We start from the raw sequence: 15074 nt of genomic DNA, 5'->3' as shown, positions 1-15074 counted from the left end.
CGAGACGTGTCGCGTCTGCCAGGCCGTCCAACCTACCTACACTCGCTGTCTTCTTTCACTTTGGCAAATGGAAATGTGGTATGGGTGTGTCCATGTTATTATCCCTTACCGTACCTACAGTAGCCTCATCGACGCCTGTCGTTCCTCTTGTGGGGAAGTTGCCGCCGCCGGCCGTCTCGTCTCGGTCCACACCCAGATCACAATGTCACATGCAGCAGCAAAATAGCATCAGCATCAGCATCGGCATCGGCATCGGCACCAGATCTGAGACCTGACAAAGCACAGCTTCTCATCATCAATTCATCATGACTGTCATTTATCGGACCCGGCGCGGCGGCGGCGGCGTTTCCATTGGCGGGAAAAGGATCCCTGCGACGACCACACACGCTAGGCTGTTCTGGGAAATCCTTATCAGCAGCACGCGCAGTGGCCAATCATAGGCGTCGCTTTGTCGTTGAGAACTTTGGATGTCCCCACACATAGCTACAGTAGAGGCATGTGCCAATCTCTCGGAGTAAGCTGCCGGAGTATCACTGTATCACAGCATGGCAAGCACACTCAGCACAGGAGCACAAGAGCACACGGTGAGCAGACAGGAGCACATGGAGCGTGCTGCGTGCGGCGTGCTGCCTTAAGTGCCTTTTCCCACGCGCTGCAGCGGATAGCCCGTCGCCGACTCGCCGTACCGGACCGGATTGGGGCATTGTAACAGAAGTACCTAGGAGCTACCTGGAGGAGGCTGCCGGCCACCGTACCGTCTGGGTACAGTAGTACTGTAGTGTCGTAGACAGTAACAGTGGCGCAGGGTTTGGCCACACGCGAGAGCTTGCCTGGTGACTGTCACGCTCACCGCGCGGCATGAACCTAGCTCGTGGTAGTTTCGAGTGTGTAGTGTGTCTGTAGCGACTGTACCTACTCGATACTAGTTTGGCTGTACTAGTTGCCTCAACTTGGCTGGCGGCGGGCGTGTAGTGGGCTGGGCTGGGCGGTCGGTCGGTTATCGCATGGTGCGCGGGCCCACCTCTCTCTCTCAACCCACGAGAACAGAACCAACAATGGATGAATCGGAGAATGGCAGCGCAGTATACTTCAACCTCTACGGCACTAAGGTACTACCTACTAGTACTATACTACAGTAGGTAGGCGGTACTCGCCAAAGCCTGTTGCTGCTGTCCGGCACGCTCACTTCTCTTTACCTCCAACACAGAGTATGTAGCTAGTAGGAGGTAGGTACTCATATATCGCTTCCCGCTCCCACCCTACACTACACTACCCTACCCTACCTTACCCTACCTATCTGCCTATGCGACTCGTCGCCCACTCCACAGCCTGTTCCCTGCCTCCCTGTCATCATTCCGTTTGCTGATAACCCAAAAGGCTCCGGCAGCTATCCTATCTGCCGGACCCTCCCTATCGGTATCCCTCCCTCCCTCCCTCCTTCCTTCCCTCCTGCCCTCCGCCTCGGGCTCCTTCCTAGCCTTTCTTTACTGCTTTCCTCCCACCGCAGGGCCAGTGGGCCAGTGGGCTCGATCGGGCACTAGATCTGCGGCACCTGCCACCGTCGCGACCTGACAGCCTCTCATCTCCAGACCGCTACGATTGCTAGACTGCCTTGCCTCGTCTGGGGCTCTCTCGGGTCTCTGGTCTCTGGGCGTTTCTCGACACCACGACGATCTATTAACGCCGCGCCGCTGTGCCTCTTTCTCTCCCTCTCTCTCCCTCTCTCTCTCTGCGCGTTCGCTCGCTCTCTCTATCTGACACCCTCCCACCCTCCATCCTCCATTGTGCCGCTGGGCTGAACTCTGGCCTTCTTTGTCTGATCTCGGCCCACTACCACTACCACCACCACCACCTCCTCCTCCTCCTCCACCTCATCCTCCTCTGCTGCTCGCTCCAAGCCACCCGTTCATCGTCCGTCCTTCAGATGCGCCACACTGCACCACTCCGGCTCCTACTACTACCACTACCACTACCACTTCTACCACTACTACCACTACTACCACGACTACTACTGTGTCGATCGAGCGCCTGGCCATGATGGCTACGACCTCCTTCTCTACCCAACAACCCAACCACTCCAAGTACTATATGAACCCTTCCGCAGGCCCGTCGCCGCCAGAGGCAACCTACAACTACCCCCCACCCTCGAACAATATCTCCCCCACAAATTGTCACGCCAACGTGCGCCAGCTGCGACAGCCTCGCCAACCGCTGTATGTACCCGCTGCACTGCGACCGAACGAGAAGATCACGCGACCCACCGACATCCCTGGCCGTCCACGTGCCATCGACACACCCCCGACGAGCACGGAAAGCAGCTTCGACAGTGGGAGGGCTGCCTCGCCATCGTCGTCGTCGAAGAACGACTTTTTAGCCTTCCAATTCGGACAAGTCGATGGTGGTGATCATGCTTCACTCCCACACGGTCTCAGCCGCGCCGCAAGCGAAACGCTTTCGCTTGAAGAGATGGGACCTGTCACTGGAGCGCCAACGACGGCACACTGGAAGCCGGACGAGTCCGCAAAGGGCTGCTATGTCTGCAAAGTGACGTTTGGCTGGTTGCTCCGAAGACATCACTGTCGTCGCTGCGGCAATGTCGTCTGCTACGCCCATGTCAGAAATGTGATCCCTCTCGATCAGAACGCCCGCATACACCCCGAAGGCCATCGGAGCAAATCATGTGACCCATGTCACGAAGAGTACAAGACGTTCAAGAAGCTATGGCACTCTCGTGCGAACTCTGTCACTGATTCCACACATAGTTCGCAAGGTACCGCTATGCCTATTCCCAATCAGTCACGACAGACTGAGGATGCTCGGGTCGGCAGCATGGCTCGCTCGGAGGGAGGCATGGTCTGGAGCACCTTTTAACTACTCAACGCCGCACCCAGAACCCCCACCATGGTCGCTGACGGCCATGCTTTAACGATTTCCAACTTGGAGTTTTCACGATTTGATTTGAAGGATATTTCGGTACTATGGGAAAGGCCACGTGACGCGTTCAAGCGCTTCGCTTCTTGCTGCAACAACAGTTGGCTTGCATATGATTTCTGCATATTAGCGTTTGAGCGATTTGTTGTGATACCCCTTTGCGAGTACACATGATATCGCTTGCTTTTCCGGATTCCCCCCCAACGGCGTTTCTACGGTTGATGGTATAGAATTTTATTATTATGAAGGCGATAGAACTGGGTCCTTTTGTAAGGCTGTAACATTATTAGATCTACAACTACCTTAGTTTTACTTGGGGCCAGCAGACGGGAGCTGCTACACGCACTCGATAACACATAATACACACGATATATGGTACCTATCTTTGCATCCAGCCATCCATCACTTTTCGAGCTCTATGTTGTGCAGCTGAGTAGCTCACAACGTTGAGGTCTAGATCCCGTACCAATGAATTCTCATTATCAAATCGTCCGTATATGCACTACCTTTATAGAAAAGTACCTATAGCCGAAGTATGTATATATCATCGGTCCTTTTTTTTCTTTCTTTGTACGTAACAACCTTCCAGAAATGTACTAATCGAGTAAGTACATACTTCACTATTCCTTCCTCTTTTGTTCCCTCTTCCTTTTTTTTCTTGAAGACTTTTTTTCTTAGTTGGAATTCATCTGAACCGCGCGCGTTGTTCTAGGAAGTAGGGTAAGGTAGGTCAGGTACAGTATGTAGTACTAATCCGTAGCTTTTCGCCTCGTCTTGCCTCGCTTTGCCTCGGCTCTATACTTATGCTTGTATTTTGCCTTGTTTTCTCTGGGTCTCTCTTACGTTTGTACGTTTGTACTCTGCTCTACTCTACTCTACCTCCTAGTTTCGGGAAGATTAGGTAATGTATATATAAGGTAGGTAAGGTTAGGTCAGTAGGTACCGTAGTCAGCAGTATCGCCGCTATCGCGCTTGTGTATTGCTGTCTTGCTGTCTTGCTGTACTTACTCGCTTACTACCTTATTTGTTGCAAGCCTACCTGATTATATATATCTCGTCTCGTCTTGACTGTCGTATAACGATTATCTTCTCTAAAACACCAAAGTATCTCCCTACTTACTAGGTAGGTAGTATAGCACAAGCGCGTAGCGGGGGAGGGGGAAGAGGGGGGCAGCGGCTATTAGCGGTTTAAGAAAAGGAAGCAAAGGGAAGGAAGCAAGCAAGCAAAAGTAAGCAAAGTACAGGTACCTATCCATGATACAAGCAAGCAAGCAAGCAAAGTATACAAGCATGAAGCTAGGTAGGTACCTAGGTAAGTGTTTTCTTGGTATTGCGAGTGAATGCCCGGGCGAACAAATATAGAGAGAGGTACCTACCTACCTTAGGTAAGAGTTACAGGGGAAGAAGAAGAAGAAGAAGAAAAAGACTACTAGGTACTTTAGATATAGACTATTCGTCCGGCCGAACGAACGAAAAGTTGTCTAATAAATTGTTTATCAGGTACGCTTACTATATACATGTAGGTATAGCAAGAAAGAATTGGAAAAAAAGGGCAAGTTGAGGATATGCTACGTATACGGTACGGTATACCTAGGTACCTAAGTTTGTATTTAACATTGAAAAAGAAAAGAAAAGGAAAAGGAAAGAAAAAGAAAAGAAAAAACTGAACATAAGTTATGTAGTTTTTGGTATGTTACATAAGGTAGTAGGCAGGAAGGTCATTTTTCTGGTATCACAAAACTCGCTCGCACTCTCGCCTATAAAGGAAAACATCCATTGTACTGTTGTACCTGTTGTCACCCCGTTGTATCGCTGTATCGCTGTGTCCCGGTACTGTTGTATCGCTATGTCGCTATATCGCTGTAGCGCTGTAGCGCTGTACTGTTGTATCGCTGTATCGATGTACTGTTGTACCGCGGTATCGCTGTATCGTGGTATCTTTGGTACCGGTGTATCGCTGTATCGCTCATCCTTGAACGCCAGTTCGCTCATACCTTCATCTATCTCTGCCGTCTGTGTTGTACATTTTCATATCGTTCATACCGGCCCTGGTGACCATGGGTCGTAGCCATCCGGATATTCCCAGTCGGGCGACCCTCGTCTTCTGCGATCCACATTGAAGGCTGACGGCATGTGCGACGCAGTCGTAGGTGAGATCTGGCTCACGATGTGGGGTATGGGCGCGGAGATGCCTCTGTCTCGGACGCTGAGCGTGCGCTTGATCTGGGATTTCGTTCTCTTGCTTTTTGTCCGCGTGACGACTTGTTCTCCCGATTTGGGTGGTGGCTGTGGTGGCTCTGGTGGTGGGGGAAGTGGACGGAGAGGAGATATTGATGTATCGCGCTCCAGGACTTCGTAGGCGACGGAATCTTTCGCAGTCTGCTGATTGCTCTCTGGTACGTCCATACCAGTGGTCCCGAGTCTAGCTTTTGCGCGTGACCCTTTCTGCCCAGGTCCAAGACTCCAATCGCTCCATCGACTGAATCGGCTGACATAGTCTCGATCCTCGAATTCAAACAGCTCGTGATTTCCAGGAGGCGGAGACATGGCCTGGGAGCTCCGTGCCTCGACAGAATAGCCCGGCGACGATTTTCCTTTTACGGCGTTGGACCCTTGCGAAGTGATGACGGGACGCACCTGCTGCATCAGACTGCAGAAGAGTGGTCGTAACGTGGCCGCAGATGCTGCTGATATTCCCACTCCGCACTCGACGATCGATAGTATGCACAAGTTGATCATCGTGGAGAAGAAGTCCGGCCCGGGTACCAGCCCGTCAATGTAGCGTATGCGAATCACGCTGACAATACTGCCGCCGCAAGCAAGTAGCAATATGAAGCCAGAGATGAACTTTGCAGAGAGCGGTATTGCAGCTTTGTATAGGATGGAGACGGGAAGGAGTGCGAATATACCGTCCGTGGCTGCGTTGAGTATACACCCTGCAAGCTGTATGCCATTGGTCACGGTATTAGACAGACACGCGCCTTTGATCTCGTTTATAAGATATTTGCTGGGGTTGCCGCAGTTGAATAGCGCCGTAAAAAGGAGGAATACGCCGTAGATCGTATTGATAACGCATGCCCCGATCACAACGTATCGCTGCCAAGTCCGGATCACAATCCGGAGGTAAAAGATTGCCAGTGAAATCTTGAAGACCACCATGGTTGCAAGCTGTCACCTGTTAGTCTGGTTTCCAAAACTGCTCATATGCCATCCATGTGCAGGGGAGGAGACCGACATAGAGTTCAAGAGCAGCGATCACCATCTGTCCAGCAGTCAGCTTATGTTCTGCCCAACAGCGAGGTTTACACACACTCCAATCAGGCGATTTAGCTGTGGAAAATTCAGTTCATTGACCCTGTTTGCGCCGCCGACTGTTTCGATCAGAATCAACGTGGTACAGAAGCCAGTGAATATCAACTAGGTGACAAGGCGTCAGTATCAGCTCGGAACATTGTTGTCGCCTCACATACTGCAGTAAACAGCAAGGCGGCATCATCCCAGCCTGGATTCTTGATGACGACGAAGCGGACCCAGAAGCGAAGGCCTAATGTGATCCAGCTAATCGCTAGAAATACACCCGCCGTGGCCAGGATCTGAACTTGGCCCGTTGTAGGGGTGTTGAATAACATCTGGCCACACTCCGGTGGGCGACGGGCGCCAGAGCATCGATAGGTATCAAAGAAGGCAAAAGAAACTTGGAGCTGGGAAGGAGCATTGTTGTGTACCTGCCAGAGTGGATTAGCTGGATGCGTAAAGACGTGCTATAGAGTTAGAGAGTCAGGAAGCGTTAATAGACGTTTTCCACTAATAATCCTATACGGAGTAGATCAACATACATGTGTCGTTGCTCGAGCTCAAAGTCTATCTTGTCTTGTCGCAACCCCTAAAAGCCAAGGAGAAGAACAGAAATACGACAATGTAGCTGTCCATCCACAGCACCTGTCTCATGACCAGCAGAGGGGGCTGGAGGTATAGAAACGGTCGGCCGATGCTCCGTTGCCCAAAACGGAATACGATGAGCGGCTGGCGAGTCAGGCTTGGTTGTTTCGAACTATTCCTTTTCTCCAGGCGACCAGGATGTCTGCTCGAGCACGTGAGGCTAGAACTGCATCTCAAATGTGAATGCAGCCACGCGACATGCATGGATCGGCCAGATGAACAATGAGTTGCCCAGCTCATCAGGACATTTTGGCCTCAGAACGGTACGCTGCGATCATCGCAGGATGGAAGCTGGGTGACATGAATGCGGCATACTCAATGTTGATGCTGATATGGTCCTGGTAGATGCCTCGACAGTCGCACGAAGGAAAACTGGCGTGATTCCTGCATATTCGGGTGTATAGCACAGCATCGGTATAGACATGGACCTGACATGGTCGTAAATAGCTTGCGTCACGTGATATGGCTAAATGCTTATGTACAGTACCTGTAGTCAGCGCGGCCGAGTCGAGGGTGGCATAGAATGTCCTCATTTCTCTGCTGTCGCCATCGTCGCAAAGCAAAAAGTGCCGATCTGCCGATTGAGTCGTGTGAATCTTCAGGTAACTCCCAGTAGGAGTCAAGTTGTAGAAGGAGAGGTTCGGACATCGGAGCGAAAATGATGCGTGGTTTCTGGCTTGGCAACAACAACACCAACAACCTTACCACACCACAACAACAACAAATAACAACGCCAATAACAACGCCAACAACAATGACAACAACCACAACAGCCAGATCATGCGAGAGGCAAGAGCCAAAGTCCCGCACTGCAGTAGACACCCGATCATGATTATCGGGCGACACGTCATGAGTACTTTGACAAGCACATAATGCCGCCCACGACATTGCGATCGAGGAGAGGCGTGAGCAACGTGGGGCGACGACCAACTTCCACCACATCAGACGAGGAAGAGCTCCCTGAAGGCAACCTGGACGACGAAAACACCGCCGAGTCTGGAGCCGCCGATCATGAAGGCGACGAGGATGAACTTCCAGGTAGGAAACAAGGCGACTGTTTCGGACCGTGTCACAGCCCCTAACCTCCTGCATCCAATAGAACACGACGATCTCGACGAAGAAGAAATAGACGACGAAGACGAAGACGACGACGACGACGACGACGAACAAGAAGAACAAGACCAACAACAACAAGAAGAAGAGGACGAACCCTTCCCTCCCCCCGGCCTCAAAGAAATCTCCTCCCTCGCATCATGGACCGTCAGCACCGCCAAGCCAGGCAACGGCGTCCTCGCCCTCCGCTCCGCAGACGTGGCACAATTCTGGCAATCCGACGGCCCACAACCCCATCTCCTCAGCATCCACTTTTTCAAACTCGTCTCCATTGTCCGCATGAGAATCTACCTCGACTACCTCAGCGACGAATCCTACACGCCGACCAAAATCCAATTCCTGGCGGGAATGGGCGTGCACGATCTCCTTGAATTTGCCGAAATGAGTTTTGAGCAACCGACGGGTTGGATCGATGTGGATTTCACGAAAGTGGGACCACCCCGGGGGCATCATCATCAAGCATTTACTACTGTTCATGGTGATGGCGGTTCTGAAGATGATGATGATGAAGACGATGAATTATCTCCCCCCGTCCTACGAGCCTTCCTCGTGCAAGTCCGCATTCTGGAAAATCACCAAAATGGAAAAGATACCCATCTCCGTGCGGTGCAACTTTTTGCGAGAGACGATGCTTCTCAGCCAGCAGCAGCAGCAGCAAAGCCCGCCGTGCATCATGTCAAATCTCCTGCTGCTGCAACTGCAACTGTAACTGATGCAATGATGCAGCAGCCGCGTAAGAAAAAGTCTCGCGCTCCACCGAAGAACTGGATCGGGATGATGGATCCTGATATTCGATGAGGAGAGAAATGAGAAACGCGAGACGAGAATGCAGAAAAGAGAAAAGACAGAGGGCGATATCGGAAAATTGACCATTGCCCGCTGCACACAATGACTTCAGCTGCTGTTCAATCAGCAAGTGCAGGGTTGCTCTCGGAGAAAGTGTTGAAGATGCTGCCTCACAGAAAAGGCTGGGCCGCCCCTCTGTATCGAGCAAAGCACGACCCCGCTGGGGCACAAGTCCTGTCCATGTCTACCTATATACACATACATGGCACGTACTTCACCGAGACATCACACTGAGGGCAGAGTAGATAGGGAGTACAGGTTGTCTGTATATTTTTCATGCCTGCATCTCTACTGTCATTGCTTTTCATCTTGGGGCCTCTAGAGTTTGGCGCTCAGCAAATGCCATGGCTCTTGCCAGTCTTGCCCTTCAGACTGTGCTTCTCATCGCTGAAATGATTGTTGGTCTTCTTCTTCTCCGCCCGCACTGCTCGTCGAGCTCGATGCTGCTGTGTACGATCCTCCAACTGCTTCACATCCAGTTTCGAAAGCTCCTTCACTGCCATCTGGAGATCTGTAATCAGGGCATCACATCTGCTCCTGGAGAAGTCCTCACGGACGACAACGCGCATCATCTTGATCTTGTTCGCATTGGGTGCCATCGTGTACGCCGGAACCACCCAACCTCTCTCTCGCAGGTGGTGTGCGATGGCAAACTCATCAAACTTGTGTCCGTGTTCTGGATTGAGGCGGAAAGCCACCAGTGGAAGACCCTCGCCTTGAGTTTTAGACATTAGAAGGAAGCCCATCTGCTCCACAGCAGCTGCCAAGTAGTCTGCCGTCCTGGTCAAATTGAACATGATGCTCCGATAACCCTTTTTGCCGAGACGAATCATTTGATAGTACTGAGCAATCACATTCGAAGCACCGCGAGAGAAGTTGAGGGTGAAGGAAGCTTGGTCGGCACCCAAGTAGTTGATGTTGAAGATGAGTTCCTTTGGCAAGAACTCGGGATCACGCCAGACGACCCATCTAGTCTATAGTCAGCAGACACTCTCGATACCCTTCAGCACTTGGATGTCAGGAATAACCTACCCTACGCCTGGGTACACAAGGCCATACTTGTGGCCAGAAACGTTAATGGATACGACCTTTTCGAGGCGGAAATCCCAGACCAAATTTGGGTTGACAAAAGGTGCAACAAAACCTCCCGATGCTGCGTCCACGTGGATCGGGCAGTCAATGCCCTTCTTGACAAGCAGGTCGTTGATGGCTTTGACATCCTCGTATTCGCCAGTGTAAGTAGTCCCAATGATGGCACAAATTCCAATTGTGTTCTCGTCGACCAGGTTCACAGCTTCTTCCGGATCAATGACATATCGTTCCTCGGTGCAGTTCACATACTTTTCCTCGACATCAAAATACCTTGCCGCCTTCTCCCAACAAACCTGCACCGCCGAATTCATAACAATGTTCGGTTTGCTGTAGTCTTTACCTTCTGCCTTGCGCTTATTCTGCCACCTCTTCTTCATTGCCAGGGTACCCAGCATAATAGCTTCGGAGGAACCAACAGTCGATGTACCCATAGCATTGGTCGAGTCCTCATGGGCGGGAATGTTGAAAAGTCTGGCAATCATTGAAACACATCTGTTTTGGATGTCGGCGCTGACAGGGCTAGAAGTAGCAGATTGAATAATTAGCGAACATCTCTGGAAATGCAAACCTGTTCGAGTAGTGTCTGTCCTCAAGCTCAGCGCCTCAGGGCAGTTGAAGCTGAACAAGACATCGAGAAATAGGTAAGAATGTGATTGCTGTTTGTGACCTACTATTCTTCGTAGTCAATGAAGTTTTTAGAGAAGGCGTCCACCTTCGAGGGAAAGAGGGTCAGCAAGATATTCGGGCACCGCTATCTTCCTAGTGAGAGAGTTCCACACCATAAGCTTCTCAGCCTCATCTTCCATGTAAGTCGTCACGAACGACGCGAGATTGAGCGTCGGATTGCCGTCCAAAGACAGGTCGTCCCTACCAACGTATCAGAATCGCAGCGCGGCTCCAGGTCACTTAACAAAGGCGTACTTGATCATGCGGTATGCAATCTCGCGAGGCATCTCGTCATCCGGCATCTCGTTTTTGGGAAGGTCTGTAGCGGCGAACCTCGAACCGTAGACAGTCGACGAGTAATCATCCTCACCGGGTATGCTTTTGAAGGAGAGATCTGCAAGGCCAGGAATGACCTTCTCGGACAGGTCCTTGTCATTCTCCACTCGGTCGAGATGAACCATGTTAAAGCGGGGCGAGGCGAGGAGATGCAGGTGATGTGGTAGGTAGACTGAGCAGTGCGTTGCAGTGCGTTGGTGGATCAGGTAGATGGTAGGTCAATGGAGAAACGGTGAAGTGTAGAGGGATGGAGGTGGAAGAGAGAATAAAGAATGGCCCGCCCACGTCACTTTCACCTGGAAGCTGTGGAAGGAAGGAACCTGGAAAGCACGAAGCTTGCGTAACTGCTTCGAATCAGGCACACGCACGTTGCTGCCGGCTCTTCCAGCAACAAGGTTTGGCCCGGTCACCCGCGGAGGATCCATCCCGCTCCGTGACGCAATGTGATTCGCTTCACGACTTCTGCCTAGTCGTATTTGAGACAAGCCTCGTGGAGAGAAGCTTGTTTTGCTTTCGTACCGCCCGGTCCGCCCCCATTGCGCCTGCCTGCCCTGCGTGACTGCCTCACTTCTCACTGCCTCACTGCCACCTACCTCAATTGAGGTGTGATTCAATTCATGTACCTTCCAATGACCGGACGATTGGACAGCGTCCTGTGGTATGAAGTCAAATCCGTGGTCAGGACGTGGTTGTCGAAGAAGAAGATCGAGTGTGGTTTGGTGGACATGACAGAACGAACCCTTCTCCATTCCATCATTTCCGGAGGTCGAATCCAAGCTATCTCGCGCGTCTGTAGGTACATGTAGGTGGGAGGTGGTAGAAACAGCTGGAGGCTCAGAGCTGTCTGAAAGCTTCCCGAAAAGATTCGACGTTTGCGTGCATGCCGCGAGCGAGTCTCTCTAGGCTACCTCCTACCGTACCTTATGTACCATCATTTTGCACATGCTTAAGTTCGGAGCAGCCTCCAGCCCTCATCTACCACCCGTGACCTGTTGAGGTTGGGGAGCGCACCTCAGGGTCGGAAAACATGAGCCTCTGCAGGATCTGCCATTGCCCATGCCACTCCCAGCTCACTGAGCTCAACGTAGGTAGGTATGAATCATCAGACGGAGTGTCGACCTAGATACCGGGCATTACGCTCCATGTATCTCACGTTCCTGCTGCACTTTACGCAACTCGGGTAGAGGCACCATATAGTGGCAATGCTCGACTTCTTCGAGTCTCGCGAGCTGGTATAGAGCAACCTTGCACTTCATTGACCGCGAACTCGAAATCACGTGCAGTCGATTCCGTGAATAGCGTGTTCCATCGCTGAAGTTGCCAGCGCATCGACGCAGGTACCCCTTCCAACCCTTCCGCTCTGCGTGCTCGCTCCAACAAGTTGGATATCCGTGTGAAACCACCTGGAGGCCTGCCATGACCCCTCCTCGGGTCTTTCTTTTTTACATGATATCCTGAATGCTAATGCGACTGCTTCCTGCAGCAGCGCCGTTCACATTGTGGTTGCTATTGGCTGCGACTTGGCTCTGGCTTTGTCCGCTATGAGGGTTCGGCGAAATGCTCGGTTGTGGTGGATGTGGCGGGTAAGGAGAAGGTGTGAGAGTGGGCTGCATATGAGAAGCTGGATAAGTCGTCGGTGCCATTTTCGCGGGCGTTGTGGGCGAAGGTTGCTGCTGACCTTGAGACTGCGGCTGAGGCGGAGGTGCCTGCTGCTGGTTAGAAGCCGGCCGCTGCTGATGCTCTTGCAGCTGGCTTAACGTTCGCTGAACATGATCCCATCCGCCCCAGGCCTGGCTCTCTTGCTCAGTCAAAGTACTGGTAGACAGCTGCTCAGCTGCTAGAACCGGTTTGTCCCCTGGGTGACCATTCAGTACCACTTGATGCTGATGGAGGTTTGTACCGGATTCGCTGCCGCTCCACACCCATGCATCATCGGCACTGCCTTGCATGTCTCCGCTGGCATATGCGAGCAGTTGTTCGTCCGTTTCAAGGTCTCGCTGGCACGCCCCAGCACGCAGCTTTGTAATCAGCTGATCCAGAAAGAACGCAAGATGTCTACCGCAAGCGACATTCAGCTTGCGAAGATCTCCAATGGCAGCAGAGACATGAGTCAGCAGCAATGCGGCGCCAAACTCACCCCGAAGACAAAGCACCAACTGACACCGCCACAGGTGTGCACAGAAAAAGGCGGGGGTCATGGTTCGTATAATTGCGGCCCAGGCAGATAGGTGTGCTGGCGACATGAAGGCATCGTTGGGCGAGGTAGAAGGATGCTGCATGGTGCGATGAACGTAATTTGCAGACTCTTTGCCGATGTGGACACATCGGTCCAGCGCCTCTCTGCGATCCGCCATGCAACATGCTGGAGACAGATTATGTCTATGCAGATGGAACATCTGGATCTGCAGACTGCAGCCGGCAGTCAGGAGTCTCGGATCGAGGGGAGCCTGGGAGGTGCTCGGGAATGGCTCTGGCCACGATGCCATGATCGAACGGAAATGCTCATCGCAAGTTGCAAGTGTGGATGCAGCTATCGTCTGAGATTTGAGCGTTTTCTTGATCTGAGCCGTGGTGCGCGTCACCAGAATGATTGCCATCAAGCCACTGGCTGGTGCTTGATTGGGCGGCGGCATGATGATACCGTTCGGCCGTATGCATTCGTCGTCGACCGGAACTGGTTCGCTGACATCGCAGTCGTTGTCGTCGATCATCAATGGTCGACCAAGTTCGAGCGAGACCACGCTATCATCGTCAGCAGGACGAACACGCCAGTTCTATAGAGACAATGCTCACCGATCCCAATTGTACACACTCCACCACACGCGCCTCCTCATCTCGCCATCAAGTGGGGAGTACCGCCCATGGTCGGTGTGGAGGCCGATGTCCTGTGCTATCCTCACCGCCGACCCGAGCCATACCCATCCTGGCGAACGCAGGTTGATTTCCACGAAATAGATGCTAATGAGCAAGCTCGCTCGTACATGATCAACAGTCAGTTCATCACACCACGTGTTCATGCTCGTGATGCAGTGGTTCAAGTACTGTGCGCCAATGGATTCCTCGTTGGGGCTGGTCGATTGCGGGTCGCCTAGAGTGCCACAAGCCAACACTGCGTAGAACAGAGCGACCCATACGTGTCGTGATTGCTGGAAGCTCCCGGCTCTATAGAGCTCCTCGTACTCTTGCACGAATGTGGGCATGTGAAGATGCGGCGCGTACAGATGGACGGAGCCACGGTAATGTTCAACCAAACGGTCCGCCACATGCTTCGGCGGAAGAGCATGGTTTGGATGAGGGTAGGTGGGTTGTGGTCCGAACTGCCGATAAGGCGGCGGGGCTTTGAAGACCCCTTTGCCATATGCTCGGAGATTCCGCCTAACTTCGTCGAATCCCTCGACAGCGGGTGGGGAAGGTCGTCGTTCCTTGGTGGTGTTCTCGGGCAGGAGCAAAGCGGGCACATCTGACGCAGAAGGTATTGAGTGACCTGGCCCCGCTCCATCTTGCACAATGCCCCGGAGCTGGCTGATTTGCTTCTTGGCCGCCTGAAGCTGCTTTTCGAGGTCCTGTACCTGTTTGATGGATGACATTCGGCGGTTGGTTTCCTTAGTGAATTGACATTTGACGCCACGACTAGAGCACTCGGAACAACTGGTGGTGTCTGTTGCGTCGCATTTCACTTTCCGCTCGCGACAGGCGTCGCAACTCGGGTCCTTGCGACGCTGACGATACGCTCGCTTCTGTTGCGCAGAGAGTGCCACAGCACTCGAATGTGTCGAGGATAATCCAGGGGTCGAGAGGCCAGACTCATTGTTCAAGTATGAGTCCGGCACCAATCCTTGGCCAGATGGAGGTCCCAAGAGGTAGCCGTACTGCTGCGCGACACCATTGGGAGGTGCTTGCAACATGGCGGGAGAAGCAGGTCCGTTGGAGAATTGTTGTTGTTGTTGTTGTTGTTGTTGTTGTTGTTGTTGTTGTTGTTGTTGTTGTTGTTGTTGTTGCTGTTGTTGCTGCACATCTGAAGAAGTGTATATCGAGCCGGTATGAGGCATTGAAGTCGGGCCATGGGCGTTGATAGAGGGGACATATGATGTAGGTCCCCGATGAGGTGGCGCTTGCTCTGGTTGGGATGTCTGTTGACCAGTGGTGTCCAT

General features: G+C 52.4%; 5 protein-coding genes across 5 annotated transcripts; 2 read left to right on the top strand and 3 right to left on the bottom strand.

The window, feature by feature from the left end:
- The first annotated feature begins 1297 nt into the window (after positions 1-1297).
- On the top strand, positions 1298-3394 carry SEPMUDRAFT_147094 (uncharacterized protein). The gene has a single exon (XM_016904076.1). It carries the CDS (start codon positions 2035-2037, stop codon positions 2869-2871), a length of 837 nt encoding a protein of 278 aa, XP_016763249.1. The 5' UTR covers positions 1298-2034; the 3' UTR covers positions 2872-3394.
- A 1228-nt stretch (positions 3395-4622) lies between these two features.
- SEPMUDRAFT_147092 (uncharacterized protein) lies at positions 4623-7333 on the bottom strand. Its single transcript, XM_016904075.1, has 5 exons — positions 6768-7333; positions 6402-6692; positions 6244-6348; positions 6167-6193; positions 4623-6099 (listed from the first exon to the last, which is right to left on the bottom strand). Exons 2-5 carry the CDS (start codon positions 6558-6560, stop codon positions 4969-4971), a joined length of 1422 nt encoding a protein of 473 aa, XP_016763248.1. The 5' UTR covers positions 6561-6692; positions 6768-7333; the 3' UTR covers positions 4623-4968.
- A 307-nt stretch (positions 7334-7640) lies between these two features.
- On the bottom strand, positions 7641-13087 carry SEPMUDRAFT_147090 (glutamic acid decarboxylase). The gene is made up of 6 exons (XM_016904074.1): positions 10843-13087; positions 10701-10788; positions 10593-10633; positions 9862-10440; positions 7970-9798; positions 7641-7908 (listed from the first exon to the last, which is right to left on the bottom strand). Exons 1-5 carry the CDS (start codon positions 11046-11048, stop codon positions 9162-9164), a joined length of 1551 nt encoding a protein of 516 aa, XP_016763246.1. The 5' UTR covers positions 11049-13087; the 3' UTR covers positions 7641-7908; positions 7970-9161.
- Positions 7743-8781, top strand: SEPMUDRAFT_114250 (galactose-binding like protein; the record flags this gene model as incomplete). The annotated part of the gene is made up of 2 exons (XM_016901083.1): positions 7743-7908; positions 7970-8781. 2 exons carry the CDS (start codon positions 7743-7745, stop codon positions 8779-8781), a joined length of 978 nt encoding a protein of 325 aa, XP_016763247.1.
- SEPMUDRAFT_39628 (Fungal_trans-domain-containing protein) lies at positions 12366-14828 on the bottom strand (the record flags this gene model as incomplete). Its single annotated transcript, XM_016908752.1, has 2 exons — positions 12366-13665; positions 13717-14828. 2 exons carry the CDS (start codon positions 14826-14828, stop codon positions 12366-12368), a joined length of 2412 nt encoding a protein of 803 aa, XP_016763245.1.
- Positions 14829-15074: the final 246 nt, after the last annotated feature.

The sequence above is a fragment of the Sphaerulina musiva genome, assembly GCF_000320565.1.
Source record: "Sphaerulina musiva SO2202 unplaced genomic scaffold SEPMUscaffold_2, whole genome shotgun sequence".
Lineage (NCBI taxonomy): Eukaryota > Fungi > Ascomycota > Dothideomycetes > Mycosphaerellales > Mycosphaerellaceae > Sphaerulina > Sphaerulina musiva.
This window is presented reverse-complemented; position numbering and strand designations above follow the sequence as displayed.